Below are 18,688 nucleotides of genomic sequence, written 5' to 3'. Positions count from 1 at the left end.
TATATAACAAGCATTGGTACAACGCCCATACATTGATTATTGGTAAAATCCTGAGCAAGTTACATGAATGTACAAATAAATTCAATCCAGTTATCACAAATAGACACATAAATATATGTACATACATACGGAGATGAATTATTCTTCAACAAGTCAAGAAACTCACTCTGTACTGCATCAAACATATCACTCCGTTAAAATCGAGAATCTGGTTGCAGTCTGGAATTCGATGATCATGTCGCAGTGATATTAAATAGGCTGTGTCAAAGCCCAATTGAAAATTGCAGAAAATTGCAATTGGCAGACCATTCTCATAGTTGATTTGCGCCCATACAAGTATTTTTACACATTTCCTTCTCCTTCTTTAACCAAGGTATTTCTTTTCACCGCACGATGTTATTCTGCCAGTAAAATATAGGTTGTTACCAAGACCAAGCGTTTCTGATTCCGTTTAAAATATTTTTTCAAATATGATACTATGTTGATTCATTATCACTTAGTTAGATGACGTAGTAATTATGCAACATCAGTACACATTTCTAATCTTCACCCAAAACGATTGTTAAATGTATTCATTAAAGTACCATGGTATTCAAGTATAAACGTACAAAAGATATTCATTCGAATAAATTCAACAGGCAACCTTGTTTGTTTTGGTTTAACATTCTAAAACGCAACTCAATAATTAATCAATTATGATGCAACACTTATTTACAATATATTTGACAACCGACTATTCAAAATAAAAATGAGATGCAAAACACTAATTACATGCTACCTGGTATTAAATTTAATAAAACAGACCAATTTGATCAATTATTGAAACTCAGTGACCTCCATATTTAGATTCAATAGCGCAATCACTTAAACATGACAAAGTCCACCCAATTGCATAGTAATAAAACAAACCAAACAAAAAATAGTAACAATGGTGAGGATGCAATATTTACAGTAACGCCACCCATTCCTGTTAGAAACCATCGCTCGATCAGTTCATAAACAACAAATCATAGCTCTATTTTATACGCAATAAACTAAAACTAACGAGTCTGATTCAAGCCTGATTGGATATTATGCTATGATGAAAACTTGTTTCAGAAAATACTTCAGAATGTGTTTGATTAGCCAATTATTCATATATTGCAACAAGACTTGGATTAGACTCTGCAATAACGAAAACCAAAAAATCATGAATTCACACACCTCTACCAATGATATTTTTGTTTTTACTTGATAATATCAATCAACCGGTTTCCTACTGATTGACAGTACCTGCGTATTTCACTTCGTCAAAGGCTTTCCTTGCTTTTTTAAGCTCCTCATTCATTGTCAGCAGATCCTTAACTCTGGCGTATTTTCTAGAATCTTTCCTCACTGGAAAACAATGTGAAACAAGTTTAAGATAATATTGCACAACAAATTAAAATTCCCGCTCACTCACCAAGGAAGACAATGTCTTCGACTTGCACTCTGCCTGTGCGTCCAATTTCCATTGCCCTGTGGGTCATTTCGGTGATGAATTCGATCACCAAATCTTCCAGAAAGTCAACGCTTTCGGTGTATGGATTTTGGTCATCGCCAAATCCGTACATCATGCAACGGAGCTCCTTTGAAAATAACCGTTTTCTTCCACCCGGAAGCGTTCCTCCGATCGGAATCTCCGTCTCCTCATCTTCGAACTGATCAAATAAAGAATGCCAATCAAGGCTTAAGGTCTCCAGGAGTTAGGTTACTTTACGTTAGGCTAGATTATTTTGCTTAGCTCGTACTCAACCCTCAATTATGAACAAACCATTTCATCATGACCAATTTACCTGCTCGTAATTTTCTTCCGCAGCCATTGACGTATTTCGTTTGACTCACAAGAAACTGGCAATTAAATAACGACTTTTGAACAAGATTAATTGACAGAAAACTCTCGTGGAAAACTCCAACGCTTGTCAAACAGAGATCTACTAGTCTCTGTGTCAAAACCCATCTCACGAAGCTTACGTTAGTCAGTGATGCCAGATGTCGAAAACGAAACATTCCTAATAGTGAGACGAAAAAACGCCGACGGCATAGCAGGATTCGTTGCTGAGGGTTGAACTCAGTGGATAATACAGAGCATATTTACCATAACAAAATGCCACTGCAGTGGTCGAAAATAAACGCATCATAAACATTAACAAATGTTATTGCAGTAAGACTAAATATTTAACAAACTTCATATGCTTTGTATTAACGGCAAACAATGGTTAATATTATCTTAATTACTTTGAAATTTATTGCCGCTTTTTTTTGTGTCTTACAAAAGTTAATTTGTTATTAAGATAAATACCTAGAATTCCTTAACTTCAGTGATCTGTATGAAGTAACAGTTTCCCAATTTATAATAAGTGAAATCCTTTGAATAATTTTTTTTGTTTACCAAGTGTTATAGAATCACATTTAACAATGTTGCATGTCGTTTCGTTCAACTCAAACCACTTAAAAATGTTATCGAGAACAACTTGCATCAACGCTATGTCCCTAAGGCCAGTGATGGCTTTGTAAGATCGAAAAAGGGCAAATTTAATCACCTTACATGTATCATTCACATCAATCAAGATAAAAGTTGGACCTAGGTCTGCACCCACCCAATTTCGGGTATACTTACGCCAAGATTTTTCGCTATCACTATACAAATGCCATGCCTTCACTTAGAACCCGAAAATTATCAAGGTGACGCGCAAAAGGCGCTGTCAAATTTGAAAACTTGATTACTTGTAACATATTCGACTTAAGAGCCGAAGGCTGAGCACATCGACAGTGCTTTACTTTGTCATGTACCGTTTGCGAAATCGGCGCGCAAAAGCGCGGCTGATTGATCTGTCAAATAATCTTAAATATGTTGCAAAATTTTGTATAAATCTAATCCGAAATTGTGTTATTCTACGACTATGACAAATGCGCTGTGCATTACTCACTGCTTTCGAGTTGCTAAATAGTACACAGCAAATACGACATGCATTTACCGTTCAGGTACCTCAAAAATTCTTTACAAAATCTGTTCCGTGTCAGAAGGCGCTACTAAATCGAGGATACGAAAAATACAAAAGCGGATCCCTTTCTGCTGACGGTAAGGGACGCGTCGATAAGGCAAAATGTTATCTGTCTAATGAAAGAGCTGTATGTATGAATGAAATAGAGGAAACGTTCTGTTTCTATGAATAATAATAATAATAATAATAACAACAACAACAACAACAACAACAATAATAATAATACGTGATACAGGCAATCACTGGAGAAAATTGACAGCACTTCAGTTAAAAGAGCGTTCGTTGATTTTTTTAATACGATGTTATTCCATGTATTTTAAATATTCTTCATACACCCTTTACTTATTACGTAATATACATGAAATTCTAAGATTCCCTCCTTGTTTCCGTACAGTAGCATTTCTAGAATCTGTAATCGAATTCGATAAGCTTGGGAAAATCTTTTTTGTTTAATAATATGATCGCGGTTGTAGCGTGTGTTTATGTTTATTCGATTTGACCAACGTCGTTAATTGTAACATTACCGAATTAGTCGGTAATTCGGTTAAAAATAAATCGTGATATTTTAATCAACACGTACACAAGTTGTAAGATCCACCAACCTTGGTTCGGGTCTTTTTTTTTATAAGGTGTATGCTTAGTCTTGCTTGCATAGTGGTAAAACTAATTTCGCGAATACGTTGGATACGCAAATCTATAACGAATCGATGTGCATAAATGCTATCCAGTATTATCTTGTCTGCGAAAAAGAATCGTCAACTCAACCAATTCCACGAATCGAAGACACTGTACTCATAACAGCGATCGAACGAACTATATGTTCGTATGTGTTCGTATGTAATTGAGCCCTCCTCGATAGCGAATATAAATAATGTTTATCAATCGGCAGAGAAAGAAGGCATTCGTGGTGATATCTGCGCTTAGGTCATTGCCGTAATAGAATTACATCTAGAATAATAGTCACAAAGAAGAGTAACACGTACTGGATTTCGCGATCACAGGAACACAACTAAATATCATTTTGCACCAATAACTAGACTTTTTGGATACGGCGAAAAACTTAAATTGTTTTAAGGGCTGCATGGTAACGTGCGGAACAAAAATTTCACTTCGCGTGTATTTGCCTTGTTTGTATGCGATACATTGCAACTATGTGATATCACTTAATATGTCACGATGATTCGAATATATCACCTGCGCAGAGACGGTCATCAATTTACAGTGTGTACGTAACTGATGTATCTATAATATAATCCGCATCGTTCAGCCCGATCGGATTTATCTGATTCCAAACGGGTATACGTGACAATATTAGAATGAGCGTATATTAATCCTTATCGTTGGTTACATGTGTAATAATATGGCCGAGGACCGTCGATCACAGGTACTTATATCAATAATTGTTGGAGGTATAGTCACGCATTTCAATTAGCACGTCCCAATTCACACACACACATAACCAAACATACGTTAACTATACATATACATGTATGTATGCTTCTTCGGTACATAGATCGCGAAATCTTAATCGCTGTGGTGAAATTCGCAGATCTTAGCCCAAAGTTCGATAAAGCGCGATAATAACTGCGAAGAGTTGAGTTGCGATAAAAGGATCGAAGGAAAAAAAGAAGTTGCGAAAAAAGTGAGCTGAGGAATGGCTCAAGTCCGCGCGCAATCTTTCGACTCGAGTCAGTCGTCGATTGAGGCTTGCCGGACGATGACGAACGGAGTGAAAAGGGCGAAGCTGGTGCCGGCCAGCGACGCACCTTCGAATTCATCATCGTCATCATCATCCGCGGAAATGTCGACGATGGCGAAAAATAACAGCAATAAGAGTAATTCGAAGAGTACAAAGAAGCGGGAAACCTTCGATCCGATGGCAGTTACTTGGATGGAAAAGTACAGCGATCAGATGGAGAAGATCTGGAGCCGATTGCCGAATTTCGTAGGTTCCGCGATCGCTACTTGCGCGATATTTCTTCTCGGCGCGACGATGCGCGGTGAGTATAATTATACTTATTCGAACGTTTGAGGAAAACTAAATCGAATCAGAAGTCGATATTTGTAGTCGAAAAAGATCAAGGCAACTAATATAGTGATGAAACGAAATAATAAATCAGGTAACTAGTGCGCAGAATCATATGCTTGTGCTGCGCATACTATTTTTCTTAATTGAGGACGCAAAATTCGACTTTCCGTACCCAAATGAGTGCGCAAAATAGTATATTCCCAAACTAATACGGAAACGAATCGAAGTATCTTTTCTTGTAGTGTAACTAGTTATTTCGATTTAATTCGCGCATTAGTGCAAGAATGTACTATTTTGCGCACTCATTTGGGTACGCAATTAGCTATCTTCGTACCTAGGGCGTAAATTATTACGCCCGTGGTGGGAACAACATTTTTCGTCTAACGTAGGCGTAAAACGGGATTTTACGATTTGGACACGGGCGTGGAATCCCGTTTTCGGCTCACCATGACGAAAAATCGATTTGTGCGCACTCAGTCAGGAAAAGTCAATGACTGTTAACAGGATTCTGATGAAACCCTCGAAGAAATCACAACAAATAGATATAACGAGTGTCATAAAGTCACTACTTCGACTTCATGTTGAAGTTATGTATAAAACTTTCAAAATGATACCGACAATGAGTGAATTTTTATATGTGGGTGGTAGGGCTTCTTTGAATGCTACTCTACGTAATGAGTTTTGAATTTTACTCGTACAAGCTTCTAAAATTCGTGAGCCTACATGGTCGACTTGTTCTCGTCAAAACTGATCAGTGAGAGTTTTGTTGCTGAGAATTTTGGAAACCTCCTCGAACCAACGGCATGTTGCTTTTCAATTCTTCTTCCTGGTTGACGGCGATCCATCCCCGTCAGAGAAACTGAACGTATAATACATGCATTAAAATAAAATATAACAGGTACCAAGGAAGGGAAAAAAATTCGCGACTCGCTCTTCGTCCCCACGTCACGTTACACCCGTTCCAAAGGCTCCAACCCCCCCCCCCCCCCCCCCCCCCCCCCCCCCCCCAAATATTGCTGGGGTATAAGCAGCGTCGACGTCAAACGGGGGCGACAGGTTTTTACCCTGCACATCTCGCGCCCCCAGGGATTAGACGACCCGTGACATTACTTGCGCCTTGATGTTAAGAAGGTTGGTGAAACAAATTGGAATGTAGTCACGCGACTCAAGTTTTTACACAATATTTATTCATATTAATTATGTTTTTACGCAAAACCTCAGAAGGATGGTCCACATAAATTCCGAATAATTAATAGTACGTGACAGGTATGCGGCGAAATATCTAAATGGTAAACGGTACCCTTGAGAAGATAATCGCAAGGTATGAAGATCTTTGTCTGTGTCGTTTGCGAATAACTGCAAAAAATATGACGTGTTTTTCACAAGGTTTTACATATAATTATCAAGCGAATGATTATAAAATATTTTTTTGGAATTGTATAATCGCGAAATACAATTCAGTTCGTTTGGAAAACGTGATTAGTTGATAAACGATGCATATTACATTAGTAGTTTGTCGAAAACCTGTACTTTGATGATTCTTTTTTCAAATCGTTGAGAACCATCGGTTGGACCCGCGTATAAACATAGGCTTACCCCCCTTATCGCCTACCCCTGAAAAGCGCTCACCAACCTCGTTAAGCAGGGGAACGCCGCCAAAAGGTCTTTTCGATTGATCGAACATTTCCACGATCTTCATGTCCGCCCTTCATCATCCGGATCACGAATGATGAGACAATACTAAATTTCACTGCAGATTACTTGAACTAATGAAAGCATTAAATCATTGAGAAATAATTTTTATAATCGTATCTCGATTCATCATTTCAATTCTTGCAGTTAATTTCGACGATATTGCGAGATGTTCGTTTTTTCTTTATACCTTCTTATTTCGCCTCATCGATGAAGAGCTTAAGAGAAATTGTCTTCTTGGCTCGCGATTAGACTGCAATTAAACCGACTGTAAGTACAAAAGAAACGATGACACATAGATTGCGGATACGTTGGAACAAGGGAAACTCTTTGTTTTTCTTTTCTCATCTACAACTGCGTAAAAATTAAAACGTTTTCATAGAGACTGAAGATAACCGACCAGAAATACGATTTTGAAACAGATGCGAATTGAATCGATCATCTGCATCAAATATCATTCACGCAAGAAACAGGGGAGAAAAATAATGTGAGAAAACTTTAGGGAGATAAAATCGAGCACGTGGTAGAAATCTCGTCGGGACAGATTTGCTTACTTCTTGTTAGATGAGTTGTACCGCGAACAAGTTCGCGTGTACCGGGCATATAAGCAATCCGATCGCAAGGGTCAACGCAAAACGTGACACGACTATCGAAAACGAAGATCTGATCCGAGGTCACCGAGGTTATCGACGAAATACGAATATTATGACAATTTTTATATGTAAAAATGGTAGATTCAAAGCCAAATTGCCTCATGAATGAAGTTTATTGTCACCCAGCGGCGTCGTTACAGCCGCCGCTGGGCGAAATCAATCCCTCAGCCCTATAATTTTTTCTTATTCTTATAGCGATACGCGTTTTTCAACATACACGGCAAACTTTACCGTCTGTCAAGTTTTCTCCGTATACATTCGTAATATTATATATCTGTGCGTATGTATATACATAAGTATGTACATATGCTCTAAGAATGGGGTGAGATCCCATCCAAATTTTTCTGTCATTCGCACATTTCTCTTTGTTTTCTTTTCTTCTTCTTCTACTTTTTTTCCTACGTTTTTGCTTTTCTCTCCATTTCATTGCCCCGCGACCTCTTCTTGACACTTGCCGACAATTTCGACGTAGTTTTGTATTTCGAAAAAACGAAAAACGTGGAAAAAAAAATAAAAATAAATAAATAAACAAATGCATGAAGAAAACGGACACTGTGGAATAACAGAAAATCAAATAATTCTGATAGTTGTATGTTATGTTTTAAAAATTGCGTGGTTCTATTTGAGGTGCAATAAATTTATCGAAATTGACATCCTTATATTTTTCATCTGTCCGCATATGCCAAGAAAAATTGTTGTGCAATTGTTATGTAATGGAAAATTTTTCACCCTCTTCAATCGTGGCCATATCCATACAGCGATAAAAATAACCCGGAATATCCGTGAAAGAATCTAATCCGTCTGAATCTGTTTGACATCGAGTATAAATTCTTATCACGGGGTTTAAACGTGAGCTACTGTGTGTATATTTCATAATATATAAGCATGACTTTCGGTTTTTAATTTGAAAATACATTTCAGCTGCCTTATTAGGTATGGGTTTCGTTAAATTCTTTCAAATTTTTAAAACGCATGTTCTTTCGATTTTTATTTCTTAACTTTTACTTCTACCCGCGGGACGGGTTTGAAAAACCGAGGGATGATAGCAAAAAGGATAAGAATAACTTAAATTGACAGATTTTTCCACACAGCGTCGTCGAATCGGCGCGGATCCGTTTCTTTTTCTCATGACGTTTCGCGCCAAGTGAAGAGTACGCGGCTTGAAGATATGTGTATATATATATATATATATATATAAAATACACGCACACATGTATATATATATATACATATATATCTATAACCGAAACCGCGCGGCGAAGACGTTTGAATTTTCCATTTGAACGACTCCTTTCACACGCGACGTTCTCGGCAAGAAAGCGGGGGGATGAAAACTCCCCCAGGATTAAGAAACGCCTCCATATTTCTACCGACTGTTGCAGCAGCGACGGCAGCGGCAGCACCACAGTTGCAAGAAATATGGTTTTAAAATAAACTTTTACCCCGAACTCGATGTGCTTCTCCTCCCTTTCCCTCTTCTTCTTCTTCCTCCTCTTCTTTTTCTTCTTCTTCTTCTTACTCCTCCATCTTCTACTTGAGATGGTATCAACTTTTATTGCGCTCTTGTGTGAGGAACTGAACGTCTGCCTGTCTAAACGTATATATATATATACATATATATATATATTTATATAATCGAGCTTCAGGTTGATGTACAATATACTATATGGAGAGACACCTACTTATGTACAGTGGGATTCACAACTTCTTGTTTACTCCCATCAGCCTTTCTCCGTTTTTGCACCTCTTATTCCAAAGTTTACTCAAGCCCCCCCCAGGGCTCGAATTGCATGTTTCTCAACCACTCTCGTATCTCTGGTAATATAATTGCTGTATATCATTATTAGAGAAAACAAGAGGTAATGAAAATGATACAATGAAAATATCGAGGAAAACCAACGATATGGAAGGAATACAATTACTTTTATACAGCTTTTTTTTTCTCAATTATTTATCATTATTTTTACGTTTTCCGAAGTTGTAACAAAAATAAAAAAAATTAAACGACAACATTTCTCTCGGACACAGCGAACATTTGACTGCTATTATTATACAGAAATAATTTCGTACGTCTACGCGGTTTGGATTGTAAACAGAATTTCACTCGAAGTGATTACTTTTTTGGACAATACAAATTCTAATTTCTAATTTTAGTCCAGTGAACGTTTAATGTATTCACAAGGGAGATGAAAAATAAATTATACATTTGAGCGAAGGGATGACGGGCTGTTGAGAAATACCTGTAGTATATACATATGTATTATACCTATATTTCTTTCTCATCGCGTTCTCGGCGAACTTCTGAATCCGTCTGTACGCTAGGTTCGGGATTTCGGCGTGGGTGCATAAAACCCGGTGGCTCAGAGCCGCTCGGCGAGTGCCTTTCAAGCATTTAGGAATGAAAACTTTCCACGAAGAAAATCGAATACTCGTTTTATGCCCGATATATACGAGGTGTTTTTGAAGCTGCCGCTAACCCTCGGAGCGGTATAAATAACAGCACGACGCCCCTTAAATTTCTCTGTATAGGCGTATAATATACGTACATACAAACCGTTTATACGTGTAATACGCACAGAGAGAAATTTCTATAGTTATGCTTACTTTGTGCAGCTTGAAAATTTAATTACTTTCTTTTTTTTTTATCTCGATTGCAAAATATCTTGCTCTGAGTAGAAATGGAACATGAGTTTTTTTAGCTTTAACCAGAAAATCAAGTATCGACACCTTGATAGTTACTTGTACCACATCATATTTTGTAATGCAAACAACATTTAAATAGTTATTGTATACCGATATTGATTTCACTAGAATTTTGCTAGTAACTGTAACTAATTAAGTTTTTCTCAGCGATGTATAAAACAAGTCTGTCGAATTAGACGAATGTAGTACATTGTACCTTACAGACTGGTTCTCGATAAGAATTCGAAGCTTATCGAAACGTCGTCGGCTTAACTTGGCTCGATCATCAGCCGTTGATTAATCTCTGGCTATTGGCACAATATTCCGACAATTATTCAATGGATTTTATAATTTTTTTACTACAGCTGCATTTTGAAACGATAACGTGATTATATCTACTGCAGTGATAACTCTTCGGCGCAAAGAACAAAGCGGTTTTTCCACAATGGGCAAAGTTCATCGTGTCAAATGTTTCAATCGTTGGTCTGCAGGTGGCGAAATGCGAAAATTATTTAAGGCGGCAGATAGTGATCGCTAAATACGGAATAATACGCGAGATAAGGCAAACTCCGCTTCTGAGAAGTCAAAGTCCGTTTGAAAACTTTTTCGGGCCTCTCGGAAATCTGATATAATTGTCACAAGCTACAATCACCGATTATAACTAGCCATAATATAATTATAAAGAATGCGAGTGATTATTTTATCACTGATTGAACTTGGCGCAGTTTTTCAAATTCTTGATTACTTTATTCAGGGTCAAGTTTTGGTTGTTAAAGTTTCATGGAAAAAAATAAATAAATAATAATCGAACACGTCAGGTTTCACTAAACCGCAAAGTTTTCATTTTCTATTCATAATTATCATTGGAATGTATAAAGAAATTGGTGAAATATTGGTCATAATATTAACTTTCAAATTCAAATTCTCAGTAAAGTTTTAAATATATTTATAAACAATTGAAGTCCGTTGTGGTGTATTATGTGTGTATACGAAAGATTCCAATTGCAAGCCATCTACCTACAGTATCTTCTGTTTGAGTTTAAGAACATATTTCGATGAGAATCTAATGATTTCATTAGATTTGTGTTTCAAGATTCACGTTTTTTTTTTTTTTTTTTTATCCTCAGCTTGACCCAATTATACGACTCGTTAGAGAATCTTTGAATTTCATGAACAACTTTTTATCAGCGCACTTTTTTGCAATCAGATTACAAGTGGAATATATTTCTCTTTAAATAAATATTTTTTCGTTTATCGTTTTCATTAGAACCACGAAAAGAAATTCACAAAAAATTAAAAATAATTTCTATGGAAATAAACTCCTCTTCTATGGAGAGTTTATGAAAAGAGTTGTGTCGATGTTAGATAAATTTGAATTATTCGATTCGATCACTATTTGCATGCTTTTAGTGTGTTTTTTAGTCCCGCAGAACTTGCGCGTGAATCAAATTGCGACATTTTGATACAGCAGAGCTTCGTAAAGAAATTCAGACATCGATCATTTTATTATCACGTATGTATATTATATTTCATTTCAAAATGCATTTAGGTGAATGGCTGTTAGTTGTGGTGCATTTTGCGAAGCACCTTGGCTATGGAACGGTGGAAAAGAACGGAACAAGCGGCGAAGATGAGACGTCAGCGTCGGTTGACTGGGCCAAAATATCGCTGGAGAATTTCTACTTGCAAAATTTGTCATGGTATTGGGTCGCAGCGTGCTCCGTGTCCTACACGATGTACTTTGCCATTGGCGGTTTTCTCCATGTGAGTATTCTTTCTCTTTTTAGTGCCTTTGAGAAACACTGCCAAATTCCGTTTAACGTGATTCCGAAACGCTTTCCAGTGGCAGTATTGGGAACTGTCTAGTTACAATTTGTGATTAATCATATTTTTAGTACAAATTACATATTTTTTTCTTAAGATAGATAAATTGTAAAGTATATTTGTATTTGTGAGTGAAAAAAATACAGGTCACATCTTATTTTTACAACTAGAGCGAAACGAAATACAAATTAGATGTGTATTGTAAATTATTGTTGTTGTAATTACTTGATAACAAAATACGGATGTATTATACCTTCAATAATTTGTATGTTGCATAATAGACAAAAGGTAATACGTCTGTCGTTGTTCCAATTTACAATTATCCCGACGACAAAACACAAATGTAACGATTGTTCTACTTCTATGTTTCATGTATTCATATTCGATCCTGTAATTAAAAAACACAATCGTAATTTGCATTTCATTTTACCTCAGTAACGAAAAACAAAACGGTAATTTGTATTTTATCGTACACATTAGTTTCGCATTTACCAAAGTGTAGTTCGTATTTCAGTTCACCTTAATCACAAAATACAAAATGTAATTTGTATTTTATTTCGCCTCGATTTCGAGATGCGAAACGCGACGCGTGTTCTGATTTCATTCCAGTTGGAAAGTATGCAAGACGTGATTTCCATTGTATCTCGCGTCTTAATTGCGAAATAAAAAATTTAATTCGAAGCTTCTTTCACCTAAATTACAAAGTTACAAATGTAATCTCTACTCGACGATCATCCCAATTAAAAATTCTATCCACAGTTCGTAATCTGTAATAGACTAATTACAATCTTGCTCATATCACTGTTCGATAGTGGTACTTCTACGTCCGCCAACGGGACAAGGCAGAGGAATGGAAGTGCCAGCCGCAGAAATGGATAACGCCGGAGCTGGAGCGTCACGAGATAATAATCGGAACGATCAGCCTTCTCTTGACGAGCACATTCAGCGCCTGCCTCGCCTGTTACATCAGTAACGGGGGTCCCTGTAGCGTCTACTATAAATTCGACGACTACTCGTGGACCTGGTGGTTCCTCTCCTGGCCCGTGATCTACATTTACCTGGTGAGTGCGGGTCAACGGACGAAAAAACGACGAGAGGAGTGGATGTTTTAGTATGCCCACCTGAAGTGTGGAGGGTAGTTTTTTTTTTTTTTTTTTGCGAAAATCCGCTGACGGTGAAGCTGACGCGACGATACAACCGAAGAGGGTTGGAAGGTCATCATTGCCGTCCGGCTGGCGGCGGTCCCAAGGCACTTCCGGCGCGACGTTCAGATTTCCGGAACAACGTGATCGGCGTACGAAGGTTTGAATTTCGCGGGGTGATCGCGTTTCCGGATATTTATTGTACAGCGGTATTGCCGGGAAAATCAAAACGGCAGGAATCACGACGCGCGGCGGAACGAATTAGCTCCGCTGTTTCGGTTCGAATCCTGCGGGGGTTTCGATAATTAAATTCGCCATGGCTGCTGACTTATTATTGAGTTAGCAGGGTGCCTCTTTTGTGTTGGAACAAACTTGATTGTCGTATCGTTAGCCGTGAGCTTGGCCCCGTTTCCGGGAAAAAATCCACCCCGGTCAAACTTCGCCTTATGCTGCTAACCGTACTCAGACCTTTAACCCGAAAATTTAATCGCGTACAGAGAAAGCTTGAAATTCATTTTCCAGGAAACCGTTTACGAGTTAATCATTTACCTCTTGTGAGTTTAGCGCAATCGAATTTAAACGCATTCCACGAAACGTGACCGGACATTTCAATGTCTACGTGGAAAACATCAAAACGCTATTTCGAGGTTCTAATTAAGGATGAATTAGGTGTACGGTCCGGTCGAAGAGATGTCAAAACGAAATAATTTTTTAAAAAAGTAAACCTAGAACTATTCCTGGAATCTGCAGCTTCTGATAGGTGATGCGTAAAAAAAAAAACAAATATAGTAAACCGTGAATCTTGATCGAAATATTTCGTTTGTTGAGGATTATATTATTTGGAGCCTTTCTTAATGTCATGTATATAGATTATCCAATTTGAATGAATTTTTTTCATCACTTTGTCGGCTAATGAATTCTGCACAAATGATTTACACGCGGATTTTCGATGAGATGAATAATTTTTCAAATTAAACCTCAAGAATTACATATGCAGCCTGTATTAACTTTACAATCGATTGGAAAGTTTAATAAAAATTCAAATTCAGGCAATTCGTATTTAAAATCAAAATGAACTATGATTTACTGAAATTGTATAAACAGTGAATTTTCTCTTCACTAGTTAAAAAATAATGCAGAACGGTTTGTGATGAATTAACCATTGTTAATAACTGAGCTTTTTTCGCTAACTCTTTTTGTTTTTCCACATTAAGAGGACCAACTTTTGACCTAGCTAGCTGCATAAGCCGCAGCTGCACTTATTCAATATTTACTCGGTGATTGTTCCGTTTGAAAATTGCTTTTACCGGACCGTAGACGCCATTCATCCTTAAACAAGTTTCCACGGCGTTTTGAGCTCGAGTTTTGATTCAATGCTGAGTGGTTCTGGATGGATCCACTTATTTCGAGGTAGCTCGTGGTTTTCGTACCAATCTCAGCATAAAAATCTGAGGTGGCAGTTGCGAATGATGGGATAGAGGGATGAAATTCCATTCACGGAGATACGGCTCGGCGGAATTCTAAATTTGAGAAATTTACGTACTGCAGGATTACGCAACGTACTGGCTCCATCGTATCTACCACACCCCCTGGCTCTACAAGCACTTCCACAAGCTGCACCACAAGTACAAACAGCCGACTGCCTTCTCAGTGACCGCGATCCACCCGGTCGAGATCCTCCACATTCAAATATGCCTCTGCATTCCACTGTTCGCGCTGCCAACGCACTGGGGTGAGTCGGAAATGGAATGATACCCAAAAACCGCGAAACCAGAGATTCTCGAATTCAATTCGCGAGCTATTTTGCACTCGAACTCCTGAATCTGGTTGCAACAGAGGGATCAGGAATGCTCGCAGTCACGCTCTAATCTCTGCACACTTAGGAGAATTTCAATTTTTTAAGACACCAAAGATTTTCAGTGAAATTGGCATCGTTGCGACAACGATTTAGATATTGTTTGAATAACAAGAAAATTTAGTACGAGCGAGAGGTTACTTACTTACAGATCAAGGATAAATATTTTCGAACGCTTTCAAAGTGAATTTAAACAGTTTCAAGCGGCTTTCAAAATTATTCCAACTTGTTTCACGTTAATTTCAAAGAGTTTCAGCCGATTTATAAACGGATTCAAGACGTCTGAAACATTTAAAAATTATTAAAATCAGTTTTTAACTTATTTCAATGAGTTTCAAGCGATTTCTAAGTAGCTTCAAACGGTATGAAGCGACTTAGAAACCATTCTCAACTGTCTTAAACTAATTTCAAGCAGTTTCAAACAGCTTCTAATTAGTTTCAAGTAGCCTCAAGTAGTTTTAAAATGATTGCAAATGGTTTCAAATTGATTTTACCAACTTATAGAAGATTTCTAAGTGGTTTCGTGTAATTTTAAGCGGGTTTTAAACAGCCATGTACAGCTTGAAACTATCTCACTGAGTTTCAACTGATTTCCAAGTAGTTTCAAGTAAATTTTAATCGGTTGAAAAATGATTGCGAGCGTTGTCCAACTAATTCAAGGAGTTTCAAACTTTTTCCAACCGATTTCAAGGGATGCCATGCGACATCCGAATCTCCGTAAATAACCCCTCGAGAACAAATACTTATTTAGTGTGATTAAAGCTGCCGATGCTACATTTACGGATATCACAAGTGACTAAAGAAAATAGTATCACATACTACATTTTCCCCTTAGAGTTAATAAACTAATTTTCGTTTTGTACCGAGAATTGTTGATTTTCCGACTATTGTAAAAAAAATGAAAACAGTCAAGGACTGTACTGTAAGTACGAGTAGAAATTTCTCTCGGCCTCTATGGCTTCCCACCTGTCTTCCACCCTCGTAAGCCCCTCATTACCTCGTTGCAGTGCCGTACTGCACAATCGCGATGTACAACTACTACCACGGCATCATCGACCACTCCGGCATCAATTTCAAGGCCTACTGGTGGCAGCCCTGGCAGCCGGACGCGATCTTCCACGACAACCATCACCAATACTTCCACGTCAACTTCGGCTTCAACTGCTTCATCTGGGACAAGGTTTTGCGCATTTTCGTTACCGGCTTCCGGCTTCCGTTTTCGTCGTTATTTGCACGCCGTCATTGTCATCCTTCTTCTTCCAGATCCACGGCACGTACAGACAGAAGGACCGAATCTACACCGAGGACACTTACTACGGTAAGGGAAAGCTGATCAGCGAGGCTACCAGGAACGAAATCGAGGCTGACATGGAGGAACGGGATTCTGAGAACCCCCTCGCCTACAGGGACAACAAACTGATATACAAGATATCGAAGAAGGAGTTGGAGGGCAAGAAGTTGGAATAAGTCAGCGCGCGAGTCGTTCGTCGAGATTTGCTCATCAATTTTCATAGACGGCTGTACGAACGAGTAGCTGTGAGTATGAAGAATAATTTTGGGGCAACGATTTCTCCTCTGTTTCAAATGTGGGAGAAAATAAAAATCATTGCACAGTTTTCGGCCCACGTTATATTGCGGCTAGTCGTCGAATCACTGCGGGATATTTGGGACAACTATAACTCGTGCCCAGTTCGTCTCAAGCTTTTTGTCAACGATCTATGTTATTTAAATTCTTGCAATATACCGGGATCACCGACGTCGGTGTGATAATTATTTTCTATAGATATAGTTAGTGATATAGTTGGACTAAAATGTAATATTTTTAGATACCAGGGTATTGACATATTGTAATTAACAAAGCGATTAATATTGTAATTAGTAATTATCACGGTAAGAAAATTTACTGTGAATCAACAGATAGATATCATTTAGTTGTAATCGAAGAGTGAAATAAACGAAATCAAATTGTAATGAACGTTTCTTATCAATTTACGTTGTTCCAACTGATCTGAACTGTCCGATCAAAAATATCTTTTGACAAGAACAGGCATAAAAAAAAATAAAAAAATCAGATTAAATCGCAATGATACGTTTGATTCCTAATCAACCAATGATCCGCACACCTGCGCTGTATCTTTACATCGTACAGATAATCTCGATACTTTTTATCCCTGCACGATTTAGACACGTCTTTCACAAACAGTCGCTTAGTCATATTTCTCACAGAAGGAAGAAGAAGAAGAAAAAAAAAATAGTATCATAAATCGCAAATTTATCTTGCAATGTTGCAAGACTGACGATTAACGTACGTCACGTTACCGAGACATTGAATTGATAGATCTGACGATATTTTCTGGACGAATATCGAGCCTTGGTAGATTCGGAATGAGAAGATTGTCTCGTTAGTCGGAGAGCACGGGTCGTTTAATCAAGGAAACGCGGTCCTTTTCGAAGTTCCGGTGGTCGAGCAGGACCACCGGAATTGGTCTTAACGGTGGTCGACTCGGCGTTGGTGTCGCTGGACAGAGGCCAGTCGGGTAATCTTTCGGTACCCCGACAGAGAGAGAGAGAGAGAGAGAGAGAGAGAGAGAGAGAGAGAGAGAGAGAGAGAGAGAGAGAGAGAGAGAGAGAGAGAGAGAGAGAGAGAGAGAGAGAGAGAAAGGCGCGTACGTTCCCGATAAGCTAACAATGGACCTGGCGCCAGGGTCACGCCGTTACTGTCCTGATAATGGAGTGGCGGTCAATGGAAGGATAGATCGCGGCTACCTGCAGCCCGGCTCCCGAGGGAGCGACCCTCCTGGTCAAGAGGTTCCCGCGAAATCACACCACGGCGCTCTTTTTCACTACTTCGACCTCTTCGACCGCCACTAAGTCACGTGTGGTCCGTGTGGTGCAGGTCTGATACTCTGACGGAACCGCTCAATCGACATGCAAATAAAACCGCAGCCCGATACACCATTCGGATCCAAGGTCGTTGAATCTCGACGACGCTTGTTTCACCTCCGTCCCGAATGAAATTGGATGCTTCGTCGTTTCGATGATTGCACGGACAGCCGTACTTGACGATCGGGAAGTTGACCCCGTGTCGGATGTACCTTCGAATTTGAGAATGGCGTTCGCCGCACTTCGAGTCAGATCGTGTAAATTTGTCCCGAAGTCGGTTGAACCTCTGATCAGTTACTTCGTTGAATTACCCCGTATGATATCGAAGTACTCATTCGTATCTACTCGGTCTTGCTCCAAACTCTCAAATACTCGGCAGTCTCGAATTCAGAACTATAAGCAAACTGTCGTCTGGAAGCATTGGACCAGTTGTCGTACTGTCAAGATGAAGGAGAATGGACTCTTTCAGTCCGAATGTGTGATTTTCACGTTTCTACATCTGTTACTCTTGGCTCCAACATTAACTGTTCACCATAAACTGGGAACAAGGATTTGTACTCCGCAGGCGAGACTGCTGGCACATACGTCGCGATTATCTTGATCTGAAATTTACTCTCGTCGAGTACGTGATTCGACAGGGTGAATTATACATCGACACGAAGACAGCAGCCGAGGATCAGATTGTTGGCGGAATTAATTACACGACGACATTACCACCTTCGACACCTTATTCCACAGTGATTTTTGTAAACCCACATTGATCAAGGCCGCGCCGTTGATTGGCGCGACTCTGGATGTTATGTCGAGCTAAATAATGCCGGATTAGATACTCCTCTTGGCTACAGTTTCTTCGTTTCAGGCGCAGGATGCAGACCCAAGTCGTGTCGCGTGTATCCACGGAAGAG

The 18,688-nt window shown here is 38.8% G+C and overlaps 2 protein-coding genes across 5 annotated transcripts; one reads left to right on the top strand and one right to left on the bottom strand.

The window, feature by feature from the left end:
- Positions 1–17: 17 nt before the first annotated feature.
- Taf13 (TATA-box binding protein associated factor 13) lies at positions 18–1,985 on the bottom strand. 3 transcript variants are annotated; one of them, XR_006882475.2, is made up of 4 exons: positions 1,815–1,984; positions 1,442–1,679; positions 1,204–1,374; positions 18–401 (listed from the first exon to the last, which is right to left on the bottom strand). XR_006882475.2 is itself a non-coding variant. In XM_046619829.2 (4 exons), exons 1-4 carry the CDS (start codon positions 1,839–1,841, stop codon positions 397–399), a joined length of 372 nt encoding a protein of 123 aa, XP_046475785.1. In that variant the 5' UTR covers positions 1,842–1,985; the 3' UTR covers positions 18–396. The 3 variants fall into 3 exon arrangements, 2 of the variants coding, with proteins under 2 accessions (XP_046475785.1, XP_046475784.1); XM_046619829.2 differs by having other exon boundaries at positions 1,273–1,374; positions 1,815–1,985; XM_046619828.2 differs by having other exon boundaries at positions 18–1,374; positions 1,815–1,985.
- Positions 1,986–4,700: 2,715 nt separating this feature from the next.
- On the top strand, positions 4,701–16,871 carry LOC124215906 (uncharacterized). Of its 2 annotated transcripts, XR_006882474.1 has the most exons (7): positions 4,701–5,023; positions 11,629–11,843; positions 12,716–12,964; positions 14,594–14,777; positions 15,908–16,080; positions 16,164–16,436; positions 16,515–16,871. XR_006882474.1 is itself a non-coding variant. In XM_046619821.2 (6 exons), exons 1-6 carry the CDS (start codon positions 4,741–4,743, stop codon positions 16,365–16,367), a joined length of 1,308 nt encoding a protein of 435 aa, XP_046475777.1. In that variant the 5' UTR covers positions 4,701–4,740; the 3' UTR covers positions 16,368–16,871. The 2 variants fall into 2 exon arrangements, 1 of the variants encoding a protein (XP_046475777.1); XM_046619821.2 differs by having other exon boundaries at positions 16,164–16,871.
- Positions 16,872–18,688: the final 1,817 nt, after the last annotated feature.

This window comes from Neodiprion pinetum, chromosome 4 (genome assembly GCF_021155775.2).
Source record: "Neodiprion pinetum isolate iyNeoPine1 chromosome 4, iyNeoPine1.2, whole genome shotgun sequence".
Lineage (NCBI taxonomy): Eukaryota > Metazoa > Arthropoda > Insecta > Hymenoptera > Diprionidae > Neodiprion > Neodiprion pinetum.
This window is presented reverse-complemented; position numbering and strand designations above follow the sequence as displayed.